The sequence below is a fragment of the Pseudopipra pipra genome, chromosome Z, assembly GCF_036250125.1.
Source record: "Pseudopipra pipra isolate bDixPip1 chromosome Z, bDixPip1.hap1, whole genome shotgun sequence".
In the NCBI taxonomy this organism is placed as follows: Eukaryota; Metazoa; Chordata; class Aves; order Passeriformes; family Pipridae; genus Pseudopipra; species Pseudopipra pipra.
Window position 1 is genome coordinate 38,943,745 of NC_087581.1, and position 21,423 is coordinate 38,965,167.

The 21,423-nt window shown below is 39.6% G+C and overlaps 1 protein-coding gene across 6 annotated transcripts in view; it reads left to right on the forward strand.

Annotated features, from left to right (window-relative positions):
- Window positions 1–2,201: 2,201 nt before the first annotated feature.
- Window positions 2,202–21,423, forward strand: part of ATG10 (autophagy related 10) — a 64,426-nt gene continuing 45,204 nt past the window's right edge. For 4 of the 6 annotated variants that reach the window (XR_010427052.1, XR_010427053.1, XM_064643261.1 and 1 more), the window contains exons 1-3: window positions 2,202–2,654; window positions 4,420–4,545; window positions 9,506–9,625. Coding sequence is in view for 2 of the 6 variants with exons in the window: in XM_064643261.1 (XP_064499331.1) it covers window positions 2,241–2,654; window positions 4,420–4,545; window positions 9,506–9,625 (660 nt within the window). In the remaining 4 variants the exon portion in view is untranslated. The remainder of the gene's footprint in view (window positions 2,655–4,419; window positions 4,546–9,505; window positions 9,626–21,423) is intronic. The other 2 variants (XR_010427055.1, XR_010427054.1) reach the window with 2 other exon arrangements.

Sequence of the window (21,423 nt, forward strand, 5' to 3'; positions counted from 1 at the left end):
CATACCATGAATCCCATCAGCCTGATTTTTTTCAGCCATGGCAACTCCTTTGCCGACTCCAATGCAACACCAGGGCATCATGAGTGGCCCATCAGCCACTTTTTATATGAACTGTGGCTCAAACCCAGCAATTCTTCCCTAAGAAAATCCAGAGAGACAGTAACAAAGCTAAAATTAGAAATCAGGAGCTGTAGCTTCCAAGGCAATGCACATTATGTGACATTTTTTCAATACCACAGGTATTTTCTGCTAGCAAAAAAATGGCTTAGAGACTACACTCCACAATGCAGAAATTCTCCCTCAAAACTCAGGGCTGGGTGACAACATGGTGTTTTACTCACCAAATTTCAAAACACCAACATTTAAAATAAACGGTGAAGAATGAGACCAATAATTAATTCTGGTGATTAAAAAATAGCTACAGCATCACACCCTGTAGTTATAATGGCATCACTCAATCTAGGCAGCTGCTTTTAAAGATGATATATGCAGTCAAAATACTAACTATGGGGGCACATCATGCCATTAATAATTCTCCAGAATAACTTAACGAAGCAAAACTCAGCTTATTTATACCTTATGTTAAAAACTGCAAACTTAAATAGAACATTTAATTGATTTGGAGTAGCGAAAATCATCTTTAAATATGAATTAAGGTACATATTTGAAAGACTTGGATGCTAACAGGAATTTTAAGAAGAAAGAGAAATGGTATATTTCAGGAATATTCCAGAAAAAAACCTACCAAAACTTGGTCCCTCATGAGCTCTCCACACGCAGTAAATCACAAGGAAATTAGGAAAGGCACAGTTGGAGAATGTCACATCACAACCCACCACTTGCATATGGAGGCTCTCCCTGAGCAGTGTGGTCTCCACACTGATGGGGTAGCTCCGGTATACTGTTAACAGTCATGAAACCATTTAAAATGGCAGTTTAGAGCTAAATAGGTCAAACAAACACTTTACATCTATCCCAACATAGTGCACCCTGCACCCACTGCAGTTTGGAAAGCTTAGTCGTACCAGACAAGACTTTACCAGTGAAAAATGTATTGTTTAATAGACTCATAAATTTAAAAATAATTCTCCCAGCATTTGTGTAGCAAACCAACTTTGGCACACCTACCAAACTCTCAGATCTACAGGGAGTTACAGAGACAATGATCTGGGTAGTGGAGGGAATACTAAAATACTATTGGGCATCTTCTGGAAACAGCTGAGAAAGGAGCATGAGACGACACAATGGTCAGGTGACCGCACGGCCATTTTAACTTCCCACTTCCCCCTCCTCAAAAAGTAAGATTTATATATTTATCCTATGGGGAGAGGAAGGTAACTAAGCCTGTGAAAGTGATCAATGTTTAGATGAACAATGGCATTGCTGAGCTCCTGGAAGAACAGCCTGGGCTGAGCTGAGCTGGGCTCACATTTTTGGGGGGCTGGAGGAGGCTGACAGCAGAGCTGGGCAACAGGGAGGGCTTTTCCAGGGGCTGTCTGGGAACCTGCCCCTCGCAGTGCCTCACACTGGGAACAACTGGGCTGGGGCAGGCAGGACCCTCACCCTGCTTATGACCTTCATCCCCCTCAGCTCCTGACACCCCCTCATCTCTGCATTCCCCCTCATCCCTTCAGTCTCCTTATCCCTTGTAGCTCCCTCATTCCCACAGACCTCTCATAATCCCTCATATCCAGCTTATCCCCCTCATCCCCGCTGCCTTCTTGTACCTCCCCAGCCCCAGACCCCCCTCATCCTCTGCAGCCCCTCAAAGTCCCTGAGCTGCTCATCCCCTTGATTCCCCACATCCCCCTCAGGTCCTTCATCACCCTCATTCCCCTCGTGATCTTCACACCCTGCCACCCCTCCTCATGCCTCTCAGCTTCACAACCCCCTCATCCCTTTAGTCTCCTAATCCCTCGTAGCACCCTCAGTCCCACAGCCCCCTCATCCCCTGCCACCCTCTCAGGTTTCTCATCCCCCTCAACCCCAGATCCCCCTCATTCCCACATCCCACTTATACCCTTCAGTCCCCTCATCCCCCGCCGCCCCCTCAGGTCCTGCAGCCCCTCATCCCTCATCCCCCTCTACCCCTCTTTCCCCCTTATCCCAGTCAAACCCACCAGCCCCTCCATCGCCCGGAGCCCCCCATCCCCCCGTTCCCGATTTCCCGTCCCCCACATCCCTGCTCTGCGCACGCGCGGCCTCCTCCCTCCCCCTTCGCCCTGCCCGCGGGGACGCGCATGCGCGCGGGACGGAACGGGGCCAGCGGGAGGAGGAGGAGGAGGAAAAGAGGAGGAAAAGGGAAAGAGGAGGAGCGCACGGTATGCGGGGGCGGTGAAGCGCGGGTCGTCCCTCCCGCTCCAGCCACCTCCCTCTGCCTCTCCCGCTCTGCCCCATCCCGTCCGCGGGGCCGCGAGGGTCGTCCCGGGAGCGGGAAGGCCGAGGAGAAGGAGGAAGAGCCTGTCCGGTGCTGGCCTGGCCTCCAGCGGCTGGCGAGGCCCGTGTCCGAGTGGGACGGACGCACTCGGGTCTGCCCGTGGCTCTTTCACAGAATCCCAGGATTTTTAATGTTAGAAGGAACCTCTGGAGATCATCCAGTCCAACCCCAGCCCAGGCAGGGTCATCTGGAGCAGATGACACAGGGACGTGTCCAGGTGGGTCTGAGATGTCTTCAGACAAGGGAGACTCAACACCCACCCTGGGCAGCTGTTCCAGGTGCTGCCACCTCCATGGAAAGAAGTTCTGCCTCATTCTAAGGGGGAACTTGTTGTGTTTGAGTTTATGGCCTTTGCTGCTGTCCCTGGGCATCACTGAACAGAGTCTGGGATCATCTTGAGACATCCCTTGGGGATATTGGTGTGGTTTGATGGGATCCCCTCTAAGTCTTCTCCTCTCCAGACTAACCAGGCCCAGCTCCTGCAATCTGTGTTCATCAGGGAGATGTTCCAGACCCCTCATCATCTCTGTGGCCTCTGCTGGACCCTCTCCAGTATCTCCTGGTCTTTCCTGAACTGTTCCTTTGGGATGGTCTGAGAAAGGGTGGTGTGCTGTGCTGTACAAGTCTGTTACACAGGTATGCTGGTGTATAGGAGGGACAGTGGGATCCTGGGGTGCATCAGGAGGAGTGTGGACAGCAAATCAGAGAGGGGATCCTACCCCTCTGCTCAGCCCTAGTAGGGCCACATCTGGAACAATGTGTCTAGTTCCTCAGGACAAGAAAGACCAGGAGCTGCTGGAGAGGGTCCAGCAGAGGCCACAGAGATGATGAGAGGTCTGAAGCATCTGTGGATGCTCTGTTCCTGGAAGTATCCAAGGCCAGCTTGGACAGGGCTTGGAGCAGTCTGGGATAGTGGAAGGTGTCCCTGCCCATGGCAGTGGGTGGGAGTGGATGAGCTTTAAAATCCCTCCCAATCCAAACTATTCTGTCATTCCATGATTTGTATGTGATGCTGCAGTGCTAGCTCTATTCATGACACATCCTTATTGAAATGGGGAAGGAGGAAAGTAAAAATGACTACGTTTTCTGAGAAAGTGTTTATCTTTAAGATGTTGTGAGGGATCCATTTGAAGGGTAGGGAAGGGTTTGAAGCCACACTTTTGGAATGGTGGCAGCTATACTGCTGGTATGACCTGGAACGGCTTCAGCTGGACTCTGATGGCCATCATATAGTAGAGTTGTTAAATTGTTGTTTCTCCAAGGAGAAGGTGTTAGGCCTATGGAAGTAGCCCAGAGGTAGATTCAGGTTCCTGGTTGCCTCCTGAACTGCACTGCTAAGGAAATACATGTTAAAACTGCAGGTCTAGGCTCCCCAGTAGAGGAAAGACACCACCATACTGGACCCTGAAGCTGATTAAGAGTGTGTGACATACAAGGCAAGGTTGGGAGAGGTGAGACTCTTCAGCTGGGAGGAGAGAATGATCAGTGAGATCTTATAAATGTCTGTGAATACATGGTGGGAGGGAAGAAAGATGATGGAGCCAGACTTTTTTCAATACCACGGAGCGGCAGCACAAGATGCAATGAGCACAAACTGATAAATGTTTTTAGTCAAACAGAAGAAAAAATATTTACTGCTATGATAATGGAGCACTGGAACAGGTTTCCTAGAGAGGCTGTGACATCTCTATCCTTGGAGATAATCAAAAGCCAAACAGAAATGATCCTGAGGAAACTGCTGTAGTTGACACTGCTGTAAGCAGGGGAAATGGACTAGGCAACCTCCAAAGGTCTCTTCCCCCCTCAGCTGTTCTGCATAGCCATGATTCCTTAATGTGCTTGAAGAAATGTGTCTTTGTTTTACTTAAAGCAATACATTTTCTTTGCCCGTGCCTTGTTGTTTTATTGTTCAGTTGCTATAAATTGAAATTTTTTAGGTTTTTTTTTTGTCTGCCAGTGCTAACATTCAGTTTGCTCTGCAGATACCCTGTAGCATGGCAGGTGAAGAAGATTTCTTTTTGGAAGAAAAAAGATTCAAGCAGCACTGTGAAGAATTTGTTAAGCATTCACAGCAGATAGGAGATGGCTGGGAGTGGAGAACTAGCAAGGTAAAATAATTATGGTGTTAACTTTTAGGTACCCTTGATGGCCTTTTTGAGCTGTTGACAACCACCACAAGCTGGAACATCCTTTAGCAACATGTGAAATAATTGGCATTTTTTTGCACAGCAGGTCCAAGACTAAAATAGTGCATGGATGGTTGACATGAGGGTTTAGGCCAGTGCATGTATTGAATAGGGTTGTAGGTCTCTGAGTCCTGTCCAGGATATAAAAGTCCATTTTCAACTTTGGACAGAACTAGACAATGAATGTGGTATCACTGTGAAATTCAAACCTTCCTACTCTGGGCAACTGCCCGTGGTTTTATATCCAAGGTTCACTTCAGTCCTTTAAGCTGAATTAGCACATAGTCTTTGTTCTAGATCTGTGGCTTAGTATTTTTGTAAAAATACCTGTCAGTTGCATACAGCAACCAGAAGAATCTGTCAGTGTCAATGTTCAATTCTCATTATTTGCTGCTTCCCCATAATTTTCAAACCTCTCCAATAACAATTACATGTTGTTTCTAGGTCATTAATCAAAATTTTAAATAGCAGAGGGCTAATAGTAGTCCCACAGGATCCCATTAGAATCACTTCTTTTATGATTATTTCCCCATTTTTAAAGTTACATTTGAGATCTTTGAATTAATAATTTTTTTATCCTTTAGTATGTCTCAGATCAGTGTGGGATTATTTTATTCTTTTTAATTTTCACTCATAGAATCAACAGATATCTTTGGGAATTCTGAGCATGTAGTTTTCCAACTTCTGTGTTTATGAATCAAACATGTATTTTTAAATTACCCTGACAAATTCTGTTTTCTTTAAAAAATTACATTTACTGTATGTATCTCTTTATTTACTGAATTCCGTATGACTTCTGTTATTTTTGCTTGGGATGAGGTCAAACTAATGTGAATAGTTACAGAAATAGGTGAATAATTACATGAATTAGCCACTATATAATATGTATTATAGTGTTTAAAGGTGTACTGATAGAGTATATAAAGATGTATTGATACATGCTGGGTTTCTCCAGCATCTAGGTTTGTCTGTGTATTCTATTGCAGAAAAATTACTACTCTACCTTTTTTAATTTATTTTGAAGTTTAATGGCTTTAGTGGTTTCCCATACTTTCATGAATTTTGGGGAGAAAAATCATGCTTTTTCCAATGTGTGCCATCATTTCTACATAAGTAACTGTACATTAACAGTTGTAACCCTTGCATCACGGATGATCACAGTTTCAGTAGGAAGCAAGATTTTGGACTTAGGTTTGTTCTGTTTAGGAGTTTTTTAAAAAGTGCAAATATTAACCAAGTGTTACAATGCACCTTTTCTTGCAGAAAACCATTTGAAACTTTACATTTTAGTCCAGGGCTATATTTGTGAGGATTTATTCAACAAAGAAAGATGCTCTGAGACTCTTGGGAGTTTAGTACATGGGTCAGAGTCTGAACTTTCTGTGAAATAAGAAGCTTTGCTGGAAGTAGCAGAATGAGATAGATTTTTGTTCTCATATAAAAAAATACTAAGAGGATTTGTTTTTTTGTTGTTTTTTTTTTTTTTAATGGGCCAAGTTGATGACTCTGTGATTTCAGTGTGTGATAAAAACCTGACTGTGGAGACCATCCATCTACAGTATGTAGCCTGGGAAGAAAGCTTTTCCTGAACAAGATGTCTCACTGTCTTTTTGCCCCCCCCTTTTTTTTTTACTGATGTATGTATTGTGGGTAGTTTGGGACACTCTTAATTTTGCTGATGTAATGCACTTGGATTCCATTCCTCATTCCATGCTCCATGAATAGACCCATTGATAGCAGTAAGACCACACAAGTAAACTAGGCTCATAGAACTGTGTTCCTGTGTTCCCGTGTTTTATGTGGAGATTAAATTTAAGTGATGAAATACTCATTGTTTGTGTGGAGCTGGCTCTTGTGGCATAAGCTCACATGGCCCAAGCAGAACCCTGTATTTATAGCTGTAAGTGAAATGTTCTAAATGATGTTATTTTTATAATCTGGAGTGTTTTGGTTTGGTTTGGTTTGTTTTTTTTCCACACTAAGAAAACTGTAAAAAAGCCAAGAGCACCTCTACTGCAGAAGCTGATGGAGTTAAAATTGGGTGCTGTTGTTAGGCGTGGATGGTTAAATCTTGGCTGTGAAGGCTGAGATTTAACTAAAGCAAACAAGGCCCTATTTGCTTTCTGCTTTGTGTTTGTTTCGTATTTAGCCATGTTAATCTAGGTAATCATACCAAAAGCTGTATTAATTCCCTTCTGCCTGTGGTACTCACAGATGGAGTAGAAATGGACTCTCTTTCCACGTTAGTGGGATCAAGGTCCTTCCTAAAGCATTGATTTATTTATGGGGGCAGAAATGTATAAAGTACAGGAGGGATGCTTCTCTCCTGCCTCCTCCTCTTTGTTCTGTGACATACAGCTATAAGACACAGAGACTGCCAGCTCCATGTCTCCAGCTATCCATATAGTTTTTTTCATGGATGTGGAGTTTGACTCCATTCTGTTGATGGGAAGAACTGGTTTAGGGAGGTGAAGACTCCATCCAACCTTTCTCTGGCAAAGCTCATTGTGCCTTGGGGCATTTCACCTCTGTGGGAGGCTGAAGCACTTTTTTCTGCTCTTGGTGGGATAAATACCTGTGCAGGTATCTTTACTCATAGGGAGCTCCACAAGCAGACACTTGAGAGGGTGTTGAGAGTGAGAGAAGTGTGTTACCAAGGTAGTTTTTCTATCACTGTTCTCTGTGTGCTGGATTCATCATTGCACAGGCTGCAGTTGGCTCTGCAGCCAGAACATCCAGAAAGTTTTGTGTATTCATGTTCTTGATGAGATTTATTGAGAAAATAAGGCATGCAGTAGGAGAAGTTGTGAGAAATGTAATATGTCTGTATATGTATATATAAATATATATATATATATAAATATATATATATAAAAATATATATATGTATATATAAACTGCCTATAATGTTATTCATGCTTAAAAATTTGTGGAAAAATACATGTAGAGAGCATTATCTTTTTTAATGTGTGAAACTTGATCAAAGCAAAGTGAACAAGTAGCCCACAGCAGTTTTTGGAGGTACATAAAGTGTCCTGGAAAAGAGAGAACCAGTGTGTCAGTATAAAACCTATGTTGGTTTAAAGGTCAGAATACACGGAATAAACTGTGTCAGCAACAACAGATTGACCAAAGAGTTAAATTATATTTAAATTGCAGTCTTGTCTAGTAGTTTAGTGCTACATTAATGAATTTTGTAGTGAGACTGTTTGGAATAGAATCCTTTTTCATCAGATATTGTGCATATGCTGTCTGTGTTTGTCTAAAATAAAATGTAATGAAACAGCTAATAAACCCCCAATTTATTTGTTTCCTTTGAGAAGTAAGTTCTTAATGTGCAACTACTGTTCTTTGTGTTCTGTATATGCTTTTTGAAGGGCTCTGTTACTAAACATTTTCTCTCCTTTTGCTTCTAATTAACAAAAATAATGTGCTTATATTTGTGTGCGGGTAGTCAGACCAGCAAGGGCGGGGAAAGCTCCCAAACCCTTCTCCTACCACTCTGCTGTTGCACAAGGGCCCCTTAGAACTCTAGACCATAGTGCCTGGGAAGCAGAATGATAAAAAGGGAACTAGGAGAAGGCAAAGCTTGGTCTGCTTTTTCTTACATTTGTCCTTCAGAGGTGTTCAAGAGAAAGGAACAAATTGTGACTCTGCACACATAAGTTCTGAGGTGGTTTTGTTTTGATTTGTATTTTCAGGGCTCTGTAAAGTTAGAGGATGAAACAGAACAAACCCAATCTAGCAAGAGTTGGGCAGTTAATACTGGCATGAATGCATTGGTTGAAATAGGTCAAAATGATTAATAGCTGCTCATCTCTTAATGACCCCAGTGCATCATCTTCCAGTTCTTTGGCACTCATCCTGATCCCCAGGGAGCAGTTGTCTTTTTCCATTAATAGCTATATTAAACTTTATTTTTGCTGTCCAGGTCTTTGACTTCCTCTAACACCAAGGACTGGTATAAACTACCTGTCCTAGTTAGAACAGCTGAGACCAGCTCATCACTGTGTGGGTGTAACCCAAAACTGTATATTCTATACCCTTCCATGCCATTTCCCAGAAACTGTTAATAAACCATTTACAGCAGCTGCCCAGAGCACGCCTGACCCCTCAGGCTATAAGCTGGATGTTAAGAGGCCTGTGAGATAGGAGGATGCTCCTGTCTTCACACCCATTGTGGAACTCCTCGACCTGAGGGAGGTACTGGGCATTCCTGCCTGAACCTGAGGATACGTTATCTTGGAGTCTGGGACTTCTGTACCACTTGTGGGATCCAGGGAAGGACTGGAACTTGGACTAGACTGTGACCACCATTCTCAACCAGACTGAGACCACTACCCTTGACCAGACTGCGACCACCTCTCTCAACCAGACTGCAGTCACCACTCTTGACCAGACTGCAACAGCACTCCCAACCGGACTGCGATCACCAGCCTTGACTGGACTGCAACCAGAACTCTCACCAACAGGTTTTCCCTCTCCTTTTACTTTTTGGACTCAGGGGGACCACGTGGGGCTCAGCACAGGGAGGGGAGGCCCAACGAACACCACTCTGTTCATGCCCCAGGATGGGGTGCTGGGTTATGTGGGTTAAAACCAATTGTTTGTCTGTGTAATTGTATTCATTGTATTATTTTTATTAAATTGTTATTCTTACTTATAATCTCTTTTGAGTTAGGTTCATTTCCCCTGCTGGTTTACCTTTAAACCAGCACACTACCTGTTAGAAGATGCTGAGGAGCAGTGCAGTCATCAGTGCCTATAAAAAGACCTGGAGCTTGTGCCTAAATACCATGCTCTGTTTATTTTCTAGAACATTGATGGCATTTAGCATTTTGATTACAGAAATTTTTTTTTTCTTTTTTTTTTCTGAACACAGGACCTTGGTGATGGTTATCTTAGTAAAACACATTTCCAGGTAAGAAATAGACACATCGCACAAGATCTCAGGGAGAAAACCAATGATAACATTGAAGAAACGTTACTTGCACATGTTGAAGTAAGTACAGATTTTAGACTTCTATGTTTATAAAATAAATAATGAAATTTAAAAAGTACTATGCTAGTAAGTCCTTCCAAAAAGACTTCAAATCTCAAGTTACAGTGTTTTTTAATTAGTTTTCTTACAGTTGTAGGATACTAATTAATACAACTTATTCAGATGTTTTTCTGTGTGTAGAAAAAGCTTAAGCATCAAGATTTAGTTATCTTAGAAGTAAAAATTAAAAGGAAAATGAAAATAAAATTCATTTGAAGTGCTATTTACCGCATATATATATTGTGTATAAAACTTTTATATTCAGTGTATAGTTGTCTACTGTGGAACTAACTTAAAATATTGAGCAATTGTTTGAAACTGGTGGCAGGAAATAAAACAGATTTGGTGTTCTTGAAGGAGAATAAACTTCTTTCTTCCAGAAAATTAAAACTGTTCATTAAACTCTAGTTGGACTGATCTGAATAATTATTTGCTTGTTTGATTCTGCATTAAACCTCCAGGTTATTGACTAATCAGGATATAAATGATAGAAACTCCCTCCCTTGTTATGGTTTGTTACCATTAATATGAAAATAAATCTTGGATTATAATTGACTGAGAACAATGTATTCTATATATTATAAACTGTTGAATAGATGGATGTGGTGTACTTTCCAGTTACCTTTTTCTGCAGTTCCTTTTCTCTTTTCATCAGCACTCTGATTTCTTTTTTTTTTCCTACAGAGACTGGTACATTTCAGGCATTTCTGGTCTGAAATGAGTATTCTTTTGGCCTGGTTTCTGAAGGAAACGGCACTTAAAACAATCATGCTGTCTGTTAGTCTTGATGTAGTTGTTTCTGCTGGTTTTTGAGCTCACTCACAGGTTTCAGTTTGTACTGTAAAGAGGGGTACATGTGTAAGTCATCTAACGGACAGCTGAAGCATTTTTAAGTTTTCCTTTAATTTAAATTCTAGTATTTCTTAAAAAGAAGGCTGATGTCAATGCTTCAGGGGTTGTTACTTAATTGTCACTAACAACAGTGTTTGTATACTTCAGTCCTGACTTGTAAGAACAGATTACTCTTTGTATTCAAAATTGCTTTTGATGATTGTGACTTTTTTTTTTTTTAATAATGAATCAGGTCTTCATTACAGAGTGCATTTTAAAAGAACATGCTGTAAAAAGCTGTTGAGTCCTTCTTCTGGAAAAGAAGGTGTCAGCTATAGAAAAGTCATAACACAAAAAAGACTTCAGAGCCTATTAAAAACTGAAATGGAGTCTTAAATATACTGAAATATAACACTAAACGATACACTGAAATAAGATTCCAGACCCAACTCTGTGATTTATCAAGATCTTGATATTAATAATTACCTCTTGAAATATTTTGAAAGATTTCTTTGTTTTGAACCATGGTAATCAGCGGGGTGGAAGGTCCCTCTTTGAGAACGAGCCTTTGTACTTGTCATGTAGCAGCTCTAAAGATGAAGAGTGAAGCAGGAGAAAGGTCTTAGAAAATTGTGAAGGTTGTAAGACCATAAGAAAAAAAAAATTAGTTTCTTCTCCAAAACATTCACTGCCCTATATAGATGATGTCATTTGCATATTCTTTACTGAGCTGAGGGGTAAGTGGACTGTTAAAGTTATTTAATCTATCAAATGGGAAAATCACACCAATAAGTTGGAAAATGAAATTTGCTATGTATACGTAAAGTAAAACTGTGTGTTTAAGAAGAAAGATGGAAATGGTGACTGTAGGGGGGATAAATAATTTTCTCAAGCACAGTACTTCCTATGTAAGATGCATGTTCTTTTTCACAGCTCTTGAATGCTTGAGTCTCGTTCCACTATAACATTCTGTTATTTAAATAGGCTTTTTTTCTTTTTAATGCACATTGCATCCATAAATAACATGGTATTATGGAATTACTGCAGTTTATTTGATTGAGTTATTGAAATGATGGTCTGATGACTAGCCAAAGTTGTGGTCATGATAGAAATTGGAAAAGTTTCCTCTGGTTATGTGCATTCAATATTTAGCTTTTTCTTTTTTTCCTCAGAAGATTCATACATCTTATTGTTACATATTTGAAGCTTAAAGAGGATCTAGATAAGAATTTTAATTTATTTTGGAAAAAACATGGCCATTTTCTGATGTTTGCATGTTTCACAATTTTCAGTTCTAGAATTACTGTTATTGATCTTGATTTTTCTATATTGTAGCTCTGTTGTTTGTGTCTTACTGGAATACTTCCATCTGTCTAATCTGATCTCCTCCAAGGTGTGGTGGCGGATATGATGCATAGTTTTAGGTAACATAATTAGCTAGAAACAATAAGAAAGGAAAAACAAGGAAATGAAGATCTGAGTAATCAATATCCATTGTTAGAAACAACCAGCGTTGACAAAAATCCAAGGAAAAAAATGTACTGTGGTATATGACGTAGAGACCACAAGACTTTCCTCTCCTGATCCTGGGAATCCAGTTCAGAGGTTACCAATAGAATGTTAGTTTTGGCAGATATGGGGAAAATCAGAGGACAGATTTTTGAAGTTGGGTGGAATTTTGGGAAAGTTATCCACAGTGAGGATTTAACTCCTGTGTAAATAATTGAATCCAAGACACCTCAGGGGGTAGGTGGTGTAGAATAAATCATCAAGTGTATCCTGTCATAGTGAGGAGTACAGTTAAGATGTTGAAACTGCAGAGAGGTAAAATTATTATTGTTCTGTTCATTTTTCATCTGTGAAGAGATACTGAAACCTAATGATACAATACATAAAATACACAGAACAGCTGAAGTAGCTTTATTCGAATAGAAATCCCATTATAAGTTATCACAGGATCAAAAATGTGCTAATCTTTTGGGATCTACAGGAACCCTGATCAAATTATTTGAAAAGTCTATTTCAACTCATTGATCACTGTGGACAGTTAGCATTTCCCAGTTTCCATGTCATTCTCTGGTATCTAAAGGTCTGGAGACTTCCTGGTGAAGGAGTGATGAATAAATGTGTTTTCCACAGAGCAGTCTGTATTGTGTGCTTGGTTCCATTGACACAAGTTATGTTTTCATTTGAAAACCAAGAATAAAATTCTATGTGGGTTCCTTTCTGCTTATTTTAGATATCTGCGATATAGAGCTTGTCACTTAAAACTTTGTTTCAGCCTGAGGAGATAAAAAAGCATTTTTGGATATAAATCAGTCGACCTATTTTGGGTGTCTTCTCTTGGAGAAGATGAGTGTCTATTTTCCTTTGGGGATGATCAAGGGGAGCTGGGTGGTTAACCAGAGTGTAAATGCCTGCATTTTGTCATGTGAGCCTCATACAACAAAATGTGGATCTCAGCTGAGTAAAAGCAGTGGTAATTTTTGCTGGTGATTTCACGGAGGCTGAGATTTCGCTTTGATGATGAAGGTTATACTTAGTTGAGGATTGTATTTTGTAAAGTAGCAGCTCAAAAACAGTTTAAGGAAGTTTGTCTTTTTATACTTGGCAGTCACTGAGCTGTCAAGCTGGTTATCTAACCAGGTGCCTGGGGATCCTGTCTTAGGCAGACCCTTCCTTTCCATTTCCTTTTCATCTTCCTAGAAAAGAACTGAGACTGTTCCTCTGGAACACCATTCTCTGCTTTTTTGTGGGTTTAGTTAAATCAATATATTTATTTTAACGTCCTGATTTGTAAACAGAAACTACTAATGACATGTAACTGATGATAAACGAACTTTAGACCAAGTTGGTGGATGTTCTTCTAAGATCAGTCCCTTGAATACGAGCTGAAGAGTCATAAACCTTTTAGAGTCTCTTCCAATAGAATAAAAATAGCCTGAGATGCAAAGCGAGGGACAGACACAAAGACACAGTGCCATTTGAAGATTTTTAAGTTGCCATTTTGTCCTGGTTAAATTTTTATTGAATCAGTTGTTGTCTTTCTGAGCTGTCCTGACTTTGTGCCAGAGGAGTGTCATCTGTACTTTTCCACAGGCAGCATAAATCTGGTGTAACCACCATACACAACCATCTTCAGTATGTATTCTTTTCTTGATCCAAGTCAAATCTGTCCTTCCAGGGGATCTGTCAGGGTCTGTATCAGTGAACAGGGGATTGTGTCATCTTCTATAGCAAGGACAGAGCAGTTACATATACTATTGTGTGAGTTGCTGATAAGGTGACAAATAATGTGCAGAATTCAAAATGAGAATAGTCCTCCTGCCTCAGAGAGCTTAAAGAGTAAATTGGGAAAGTCTGGATTCACTTTATGCATTCTTTTTGTTTGTTGTTCAAATAGCCCAAGGGAAGCAATAATTCTCAGTGTGTGGTTTGTCTTAGCTCTTCTGGGTATTGCAGAAGAAGTGAGTCAGCATGGAACCATTCCTGGAGCTGGAGCCATTGCCACTTTATGAAGGAGTGGGCAGGCTGGGAATGTTGAAGGTCTGTTGATACCTCATGTTGCCTTTGGAACATGAGCACTGAACCCCAACGAACACGTTGATGAAGTTATGTGTTTGCTAAACTTGGGCTCCAACGTTGCTGGAAGATGTTCATTAGAGTTGGTGAAGATCTGCTCTATGGGGAATGTGGGAACAAGTCTAACATCTTCCTTAAGCTTCGTAGTACCATGGTTTGCTGTTCAGCTGTGCTTTTCAGTTTGTAACAACTAGAAAATTAAAATTCTTAGCAATTATTAATAATTTTTTTCTCTAAACAAGTTCAGTATTTTTAGAATTAAGAACTACTCCCCTTTTTTTTTGTGCAAAAGTAAATAAGATGAACTCAGTGTAAACATTTGCAAAACCATGGTATTTATTGGATGGTTAAAACATGTGAAATGAAGACCCAGCAAACAGTGCTTAAGGAGAAAAATGTTTAATAGAATCCAGCACTCGCTGCAGGAAATAATGAAAGGACCTTAGTAAAGAGGGGGAAAATCAAGTATTACATACTTACCTAAAACATCAGTTTGTAGTGAATGACCCAAACTTAAGAGCAGTGGAGTTGCTCGTGTACCAGAGACCTTTTCAAATGCCACGTCAGACAGTAAACCCATATTTTTGATGTAAAAGATAAACAAACCACTTATTCTAAGGAGATCTAATTTGTGTTGCAAAATGCAGCGAAGGTCCTTGTGATTTTGCTTGAAAATGTATTAATCTTAAAATGGAATTAGGCTAATTCCATTTTCAGATTAATACATTTAAACCACAAGAAAATATTCTGTTGTGGGCTTTATTAACTGTTTTCTACATGAAAAGGCTTGGCAAAATAGTGACATTGTTTGGAAAATCAAAGCTGGAGGAAACTTTGGCATAGACATTACACCCCTTCCTGAAGCTGGAGAAACCTAGGAAAGAAAGAGTGCTGTGGTGACAGAAAATGTGTGAATCTCAGACCTGTCCTGCTTTTGGGCTCCCGTGTGATGGGATGCCTCAGTCTTCACGGAAAAGGCCAAGTATTTCTCTCCCATAAAGTTCGGAGACATGGGGAGTTTTTGTCTCCCATACACAGATCTTTGTGGATCATTTTCTGCATTTCACTCTGGAATCCTGGCAAACCTTGTTAGCAGTAGCTACATTTAGTTTCCAACAGCTTTGATGACGTACTGTTGGCTTGGCTGTCATTGTGGGTGGTGGGACCCTAATCGGAATTCTCTATCTTGCACATTCTTTGATTGCTGTTCTGTTTTACCCCCTAATAAGTTTTTGCAAACCTTAGGAATGATATCAAAGCAAGTATATAAATTAATTATGAAGCTTTTGGGAGAGCTGAAGGAGCACATTGTAGGGCCTCCAAAAGTGATTTCTTTTTCATTTAGATGTTAGTGATTTCAACTGTTTATCTACTATCTTGGTATTCAGAGCTGTCGCTTGATATTAGCAAAAAAATGCTACATCAGACACAGGAAAAGATGCTCGAATTCAGGTTTGGTAACTGAACGTGACAGTTTAGTTGGAGTTGCAGTGGTTGAAGGCATGACGTAATCCCAGCAGAATGTCTTTCTTCTGCAGTAAATAAACCTTTATTTCCTGTGGAGCACACACTGAGGCTGTGGGAAGGGAAGACGGTTTTCCCAGAATCTGAACTTTGGGATGCCGGTAATACCAGTGACAAAATTATTTATAAGCTCATCCATTTGACTTGGTGATTCTGTGTTATAGATAATAAAAAGAAGTATTGTTGGGTTTTTTTTCCGTTTAGTGCATTTTTTTCAGTTGTTTTGGGAAATCTGTGTGGGTAGGTTTAGTGCATCTAGACGAGACCAAAATCAGACTGAAGTATTTAAACTTTTCTAATTCTTCAAGTTAAAATTTAGTTAAATAATTCAAGTGTGATTTAATTTCATAAATGTACATTCTTTCTTTTTTGTATGTGTGCCTTTTTAATACATTGTCATTATTATGAGATTGTAAAAAATAACTTTAAAAAATTGTGCCAGAGTAGACTTCAACAGCAGCTGTCTTTACCCAGTAAATTATGTTGATTTACCTCAAAACTGTGTGTGATAGCATGTAAAGCAGCAGTATCAGAGATATATAGGCCACACAATCACCTGCCCAGGCTGTGTGCTTTCCTTCTCAATTTTCTGAGGTAATGTGCTTTTTTGCAGGTCTTGGTACTCTTTTATCAAATGTTTTGATGCTTGGCATGCCTTAATACCTGGGCAAAACATCCAGAGATCCCAGCTTCCACAGTTTTATCAGTGGAAGGGCTTGCAAGAAATTAAATCTGCTTTTCTGTTTTCAATTTAAAAATATTACTGCTGTGGTCCTAATAAGAAAGACGGTTGTAAAAAAAAGACATTTTTTGTTTGTTGTATTTTTCACTCCCTCCTTGCCCCTTTTTTTTTCTCCTCCAAAAAATGTTCAAATGAGCTGCCATGAGTAGAAGAGATACTGAAGTGATGGCCAAACCAACAAGGCTTATGTTGGCATGTGTGCCCACACCATATAATAAATATTATATTATTTATATCTTGAAACTAATGGGTGTTGTAACAGTACCAGTGTGGCATTTCCTAAGTGGTGCTGTGTGCCTGAGGATAATGGGAATGAAGGGTCTGGGAGGATCTAAATTCCCTAAATTGCATGCATTTTAATATTCAAATGAACACTTCAGAATTGAGTAGAACATGATACCTGTTGGTGGTAGTTGTTCAGAGCTGTTTAATCACTGAGGTATATAAAATGCAGTTTCCTTTGTGTTAAAGAATTATTGACAAACACTACAGTGTCATGTTTCTTGTTCATGAGCTAGTGTCAGAAGCATTTGAAAAATACAGTTTTGGCAAAAAAAATCACAATCTTATCAATTATTATATTTTTAATATACTTTTAATATACTTTTAATGATGAACTTCAAAATACTTCACGTTTCCAGTCTTGCGCACATACCTACCTTTGTGTCTTTTAATTTAAATCGTACTGGATCAGTATGATGCTTTAATTTTCTAGAGACAATGCCCATCTGTATTGGAGCAATACTTTTATTTTGGCCAAATGCCTGTGTTTGTAGCAGTGTCATATGGTTATCTCCTAGTATGTTTGAATTGTTCTCCAGCAGCACACAGGTCATGTTGACTTGGGGTGGATACTGCAGATTTAGGGTCTCCAAGTGGCTTTCTGAGAAACAGGCAAAATGTCCAGACTTCCATATGTTGCTGCTTTGTGGAAAACTCATGGTTATTGTACTTTTAGCTGTGAGGTCTGTGAGTTTTGTTTCCTTCCCAGGACCATCATTGTCTCTGACCTCTCAAGATACAAAAAAAAAAAGCCTTTTCTCCCCTTTGTCACAAACAATGGTTATGATTTTCTGCTGTGGAAAAAGATGCAGTTTCATACTTTCCTCCCCTTCCTCCCTGCATGCTAAGGTTTTCTATACCACAAAACTTATGTATTAGACTTATCAATAAAAAGCAGCCACTGATGGATTTGTCATTACTATGATTTATTTATAAAATTGAATAAAATTATATTAATATTTTTATTAATATTGTAAATATGGTGATTTAGCTTCTTCTTGAGATCAGAATGGGGCATTCCTCAAGAACAGTATAATCAGTGTATGATTTTGAGGTCAAGTCCTTTCTAGATATAACTAAGTAACATTGAAGTTCATTGAGATTTAGGAACTTGTGGTGCAGGAAAATACTTGTAGAGTTACAAAATATTTTGTTGTGAAAATAACTTGCCTTTCCCCACATAGACCAATGCACAATGAGGAGACACTGCTTTCTTCCCTTGTAGGAGTCAAGACTTTACTAAAACTACTTCAAAAATGTAGCTGTATATAAAATATGTATATAAAATAAGTCTTTTTCATCAGCACCATGTTGCTGATGCAGAGTGTTAAAATTTGATACTAATGTGATTATGAACACCCCAATTTCAAAATTATCGTTTTAGTTTACAGCAGAAATGAATTTGGTTCTTTGAATTTATATGAAATACAGATGTTTTCCTGAATGAGCAACACCATAGATCTTTAATAAGTGGCAGGGTTTTTTCACTTTTAATTCAGCTTGTTAATGTTGTGCAATCTCTTTGCCCTGGTTTGCCAGGGTCTAGTTCAGACAGCACTTAGACATGCTCACTGACATTTTAAATGAGACATACACTTGTGCTGTGTACAAGATACTGGGAGCACATCCTAAGCAAAGGGGACAGTTGTTGAAATGTTTGAGAATGGGAAACACACACCTCTTGGCATAAATGGCTGTCTATGACTGTGAGTATTTCGCTTATTGGGTGGCTTTCTCATGATGGTCTGTGGTGGTAGCAATGAAAATGAGTAGTTTGAATTGACTCAAGCATCTTTTCCCACTGCTTTGCTCTGAATTGTGGAGAATGACGTAAAGTCATAGACTAAATAAGATTTAAGTTTGCTTTCTGAAGAGAAAAACAATAAAGTGTAAGAACTCCTTGGGACCATGAGGCAGACATTTTTCTGGGATAAGTGATCAACTAAGATATGCAGAAAGGCAGACCTGTCTAGTAGGGAAGAGAGAAAGGCTTGTAAGAGACAAAAGACTTGAGCTGTAGGTCATAATTTGTAACGTAAGCTTTGTGTCCATCTAGTGATTTTTGTAATACAATCATTAGCGTTTCATCTGTATTTTGTGTTTTTCCCTATTTGGTAGCTTGCCAGTGAAATTTCTTTCCCAGACAGCTGAACCTAGCTTGCAGACTGACAGGGCACAAGAAAAACACCTTCAAAGGAAAGCACATTATAAAGCTTTCAGAAATCACCAGAAAGCGTTAACGGCTCTGTTGGCTGTAACACAATGGGATGCAGGAATTGCAATAATGTTCTTCTTCCATCTGGTGCCTGCAAACTTGCTGTTTTCGGAGTCATTCATTGCTGTGGCAAACTGTTCACTTATTCATTCTTGTGTAGTTGCCCATTATTCTTTGGAAAAGACTTGGGTTGAAAACAGCTCTGTTCTTTGTTACAGAAGTGCTCAGTGTCAAACATATTATAAGAAGATGTCAGTCCAAATGCAAATATCATCAAATTTCAAAGCCTCTCTGCATGTTGTATATATTTGGAATGTACTGTGAAGGTGTAGTCCCAGGAGCGAGGATCTTGACTGACAATAGTTAAAGGAAAATCGTGTGACATCTGTGCCAAAATGTCTATCTTAGGCTGAAGTTTCAATTTCCGTTTTAAATTCCCTGGCTTGTGTTAGCTAACATCTCAGCCTTAGTTTTCCTACTTTTCTTAGAATCTCTGTAGTTATTTTCTTTGTTGCATCTGGACTGGTTAATTTTCAGGACTGTGAGAAAGCCACTGACTTGAAGGTGTCACTCTGAGAAGGAGGAATGGTTTAATGAACTAAAGCAAGTGAAGACACAGGCAGGACACTTATTTCTTATTGACAGAACATGAGATAAAGGAGTTGATATATAACTTCTGGGCGCAAACCAATTAAAAATGTCCAACTCTTGGTCCTCCTTGAACATCTGAAATAATATTGTTCATGCAGCAAGAGTCTTTGGTGATGTGTTTGTAAGACACAAGTTAGCCAAGTTAGCAAGACAAGTTAGTCAAGTTAGCCATCACGTAAGATATATTCTGTTGTCCCAGAATTTATATTAATCTTTTCAGTTCAGCAGTAGTGAGCAGGAAAATTAACTTAGTAATAGTTTTCCTGAAAGTATTACAGGAATTCCCAGCATTCTGCCCATTTCAGTTGAATGTCATATAACCGTATGAATTTATGTAAATCTTGTGTTGCTTTCAGAAAGTGTGAGGAACAGGGAGGTGAGTTGAGATGGCCTTGGAAATGTTAATTTTGGCGATATGGAAACTTTAGGTGCTATAGTATGTGACTTTGTCTTTTCCATTTTTTTTCTTGAAGGATTTGGTGCTCCCTGTAGCGATGTGGCTTTGGTAGTTGTTCGTGGGATCTGTCACTGTGTTCCATGCCTGTGTGCTGCAGGTGCAGTGACTGAAATACCAACCACCAGGTCTCCTATTAAGAGGTTTCAGTATCAAGGGTTTTTAGCATGAAAGCTTAGCTCATATAGGCAGATATATGGGAAAGCCAGTGCTTGTGTCTGTTTTTTGCCTCATTTCCTTTAGAAATGCTCTAGAGATCACTTAAGAGACTGTCTGTCACCACAGTTTGCTCTTGAAGTTGTTTGCCATATTTTTTGTGCTTTTGAGTAAATAAAGATCTTAGTCTGTTTGAGTGTAGGCAGCAGCTATGGTCCAGATATGTTCTGGATAGATGATCATGGAGACCTGCAAAACCAGTTATTTCTTCACCAGACAAGCTAAAACTTCAGCCCTGAATCTGAACTAATGAATCTGAATTAAGTGTGTGGCTTAAGCAAACCAAGTGCTGTCTTCCAGCTTCATTAGTGCTTCAGCTTGTGAAATCTTTGCTTTCCCTCCTATATGCTCAGCCAAATCCACACTTTTGGGATGTTGGCATGTTATACTGATCATTTTAGAAGTGAGGCGTGCCAGAAGAATTAAACATTGGTATGTGGGCCCTACAATTTTTAGTATTTCCTGGAGTTGTGACAGGGCCTAAACTGACTTGATACTTGGCAGTGGTGGATCTTTGGGCTCTTTAGGAGAAGCTTCTGAGTACAAGATGCTTTGGAAAATCAGGCCACATGGGCACTGAAATAGGAAGATGCTAATGTGAATGAGAGTCTCTGATTTTGAAGGTTTTGTCCAAGATTTAGAAGCTCAGGAAAAGTTAATTGTCTTGAGAAGTTACATGGGATTGCAAGAACGAAGACAAGAACAGAAAAAAGCTTCCCATGTGTAATCCTTAACCTCAGATAGGATGCATGGAATATATTTAAATATCTCCTTTTGAGTTTCAGCCATGTCACAGCATGTGCTCTAATGTGTGCTTAATGTATGTTTAAGTAGTCCAGTGATTAAGATATAGAAATGCAGATAACGAAAAATTGAAGAGATCATTGAATCAAAATTTTGATGCCATGGTCTGGTGTTAACTGAAAATATTTAGCTTAAAAAAAAATTACAATTGCATCCAATTAAATACAATCCAGTTAAATGGTAGACACTCTCATGAGTTTCTAACTTTTTAAATATTTCTACTTGCTGTCTGTTAATGTTAGATCTTATTTTCCTGTTCCTCATTTTTTTTCCCCCACATTTTAGAAGGATAGAAACTCATTTGCCATTTAACATCAAAGACGTAGGTTTTGTGTAAACCATAACTGCACAAATTCGAATTCTAAGAAAAATGTTAAACATGGGAAAGATGAGTCTGGAAAAGGTCTGCTATACCAGGAGTTAGCAAGGTATAATACTCTCCTTTAGGTTGTGTTAGA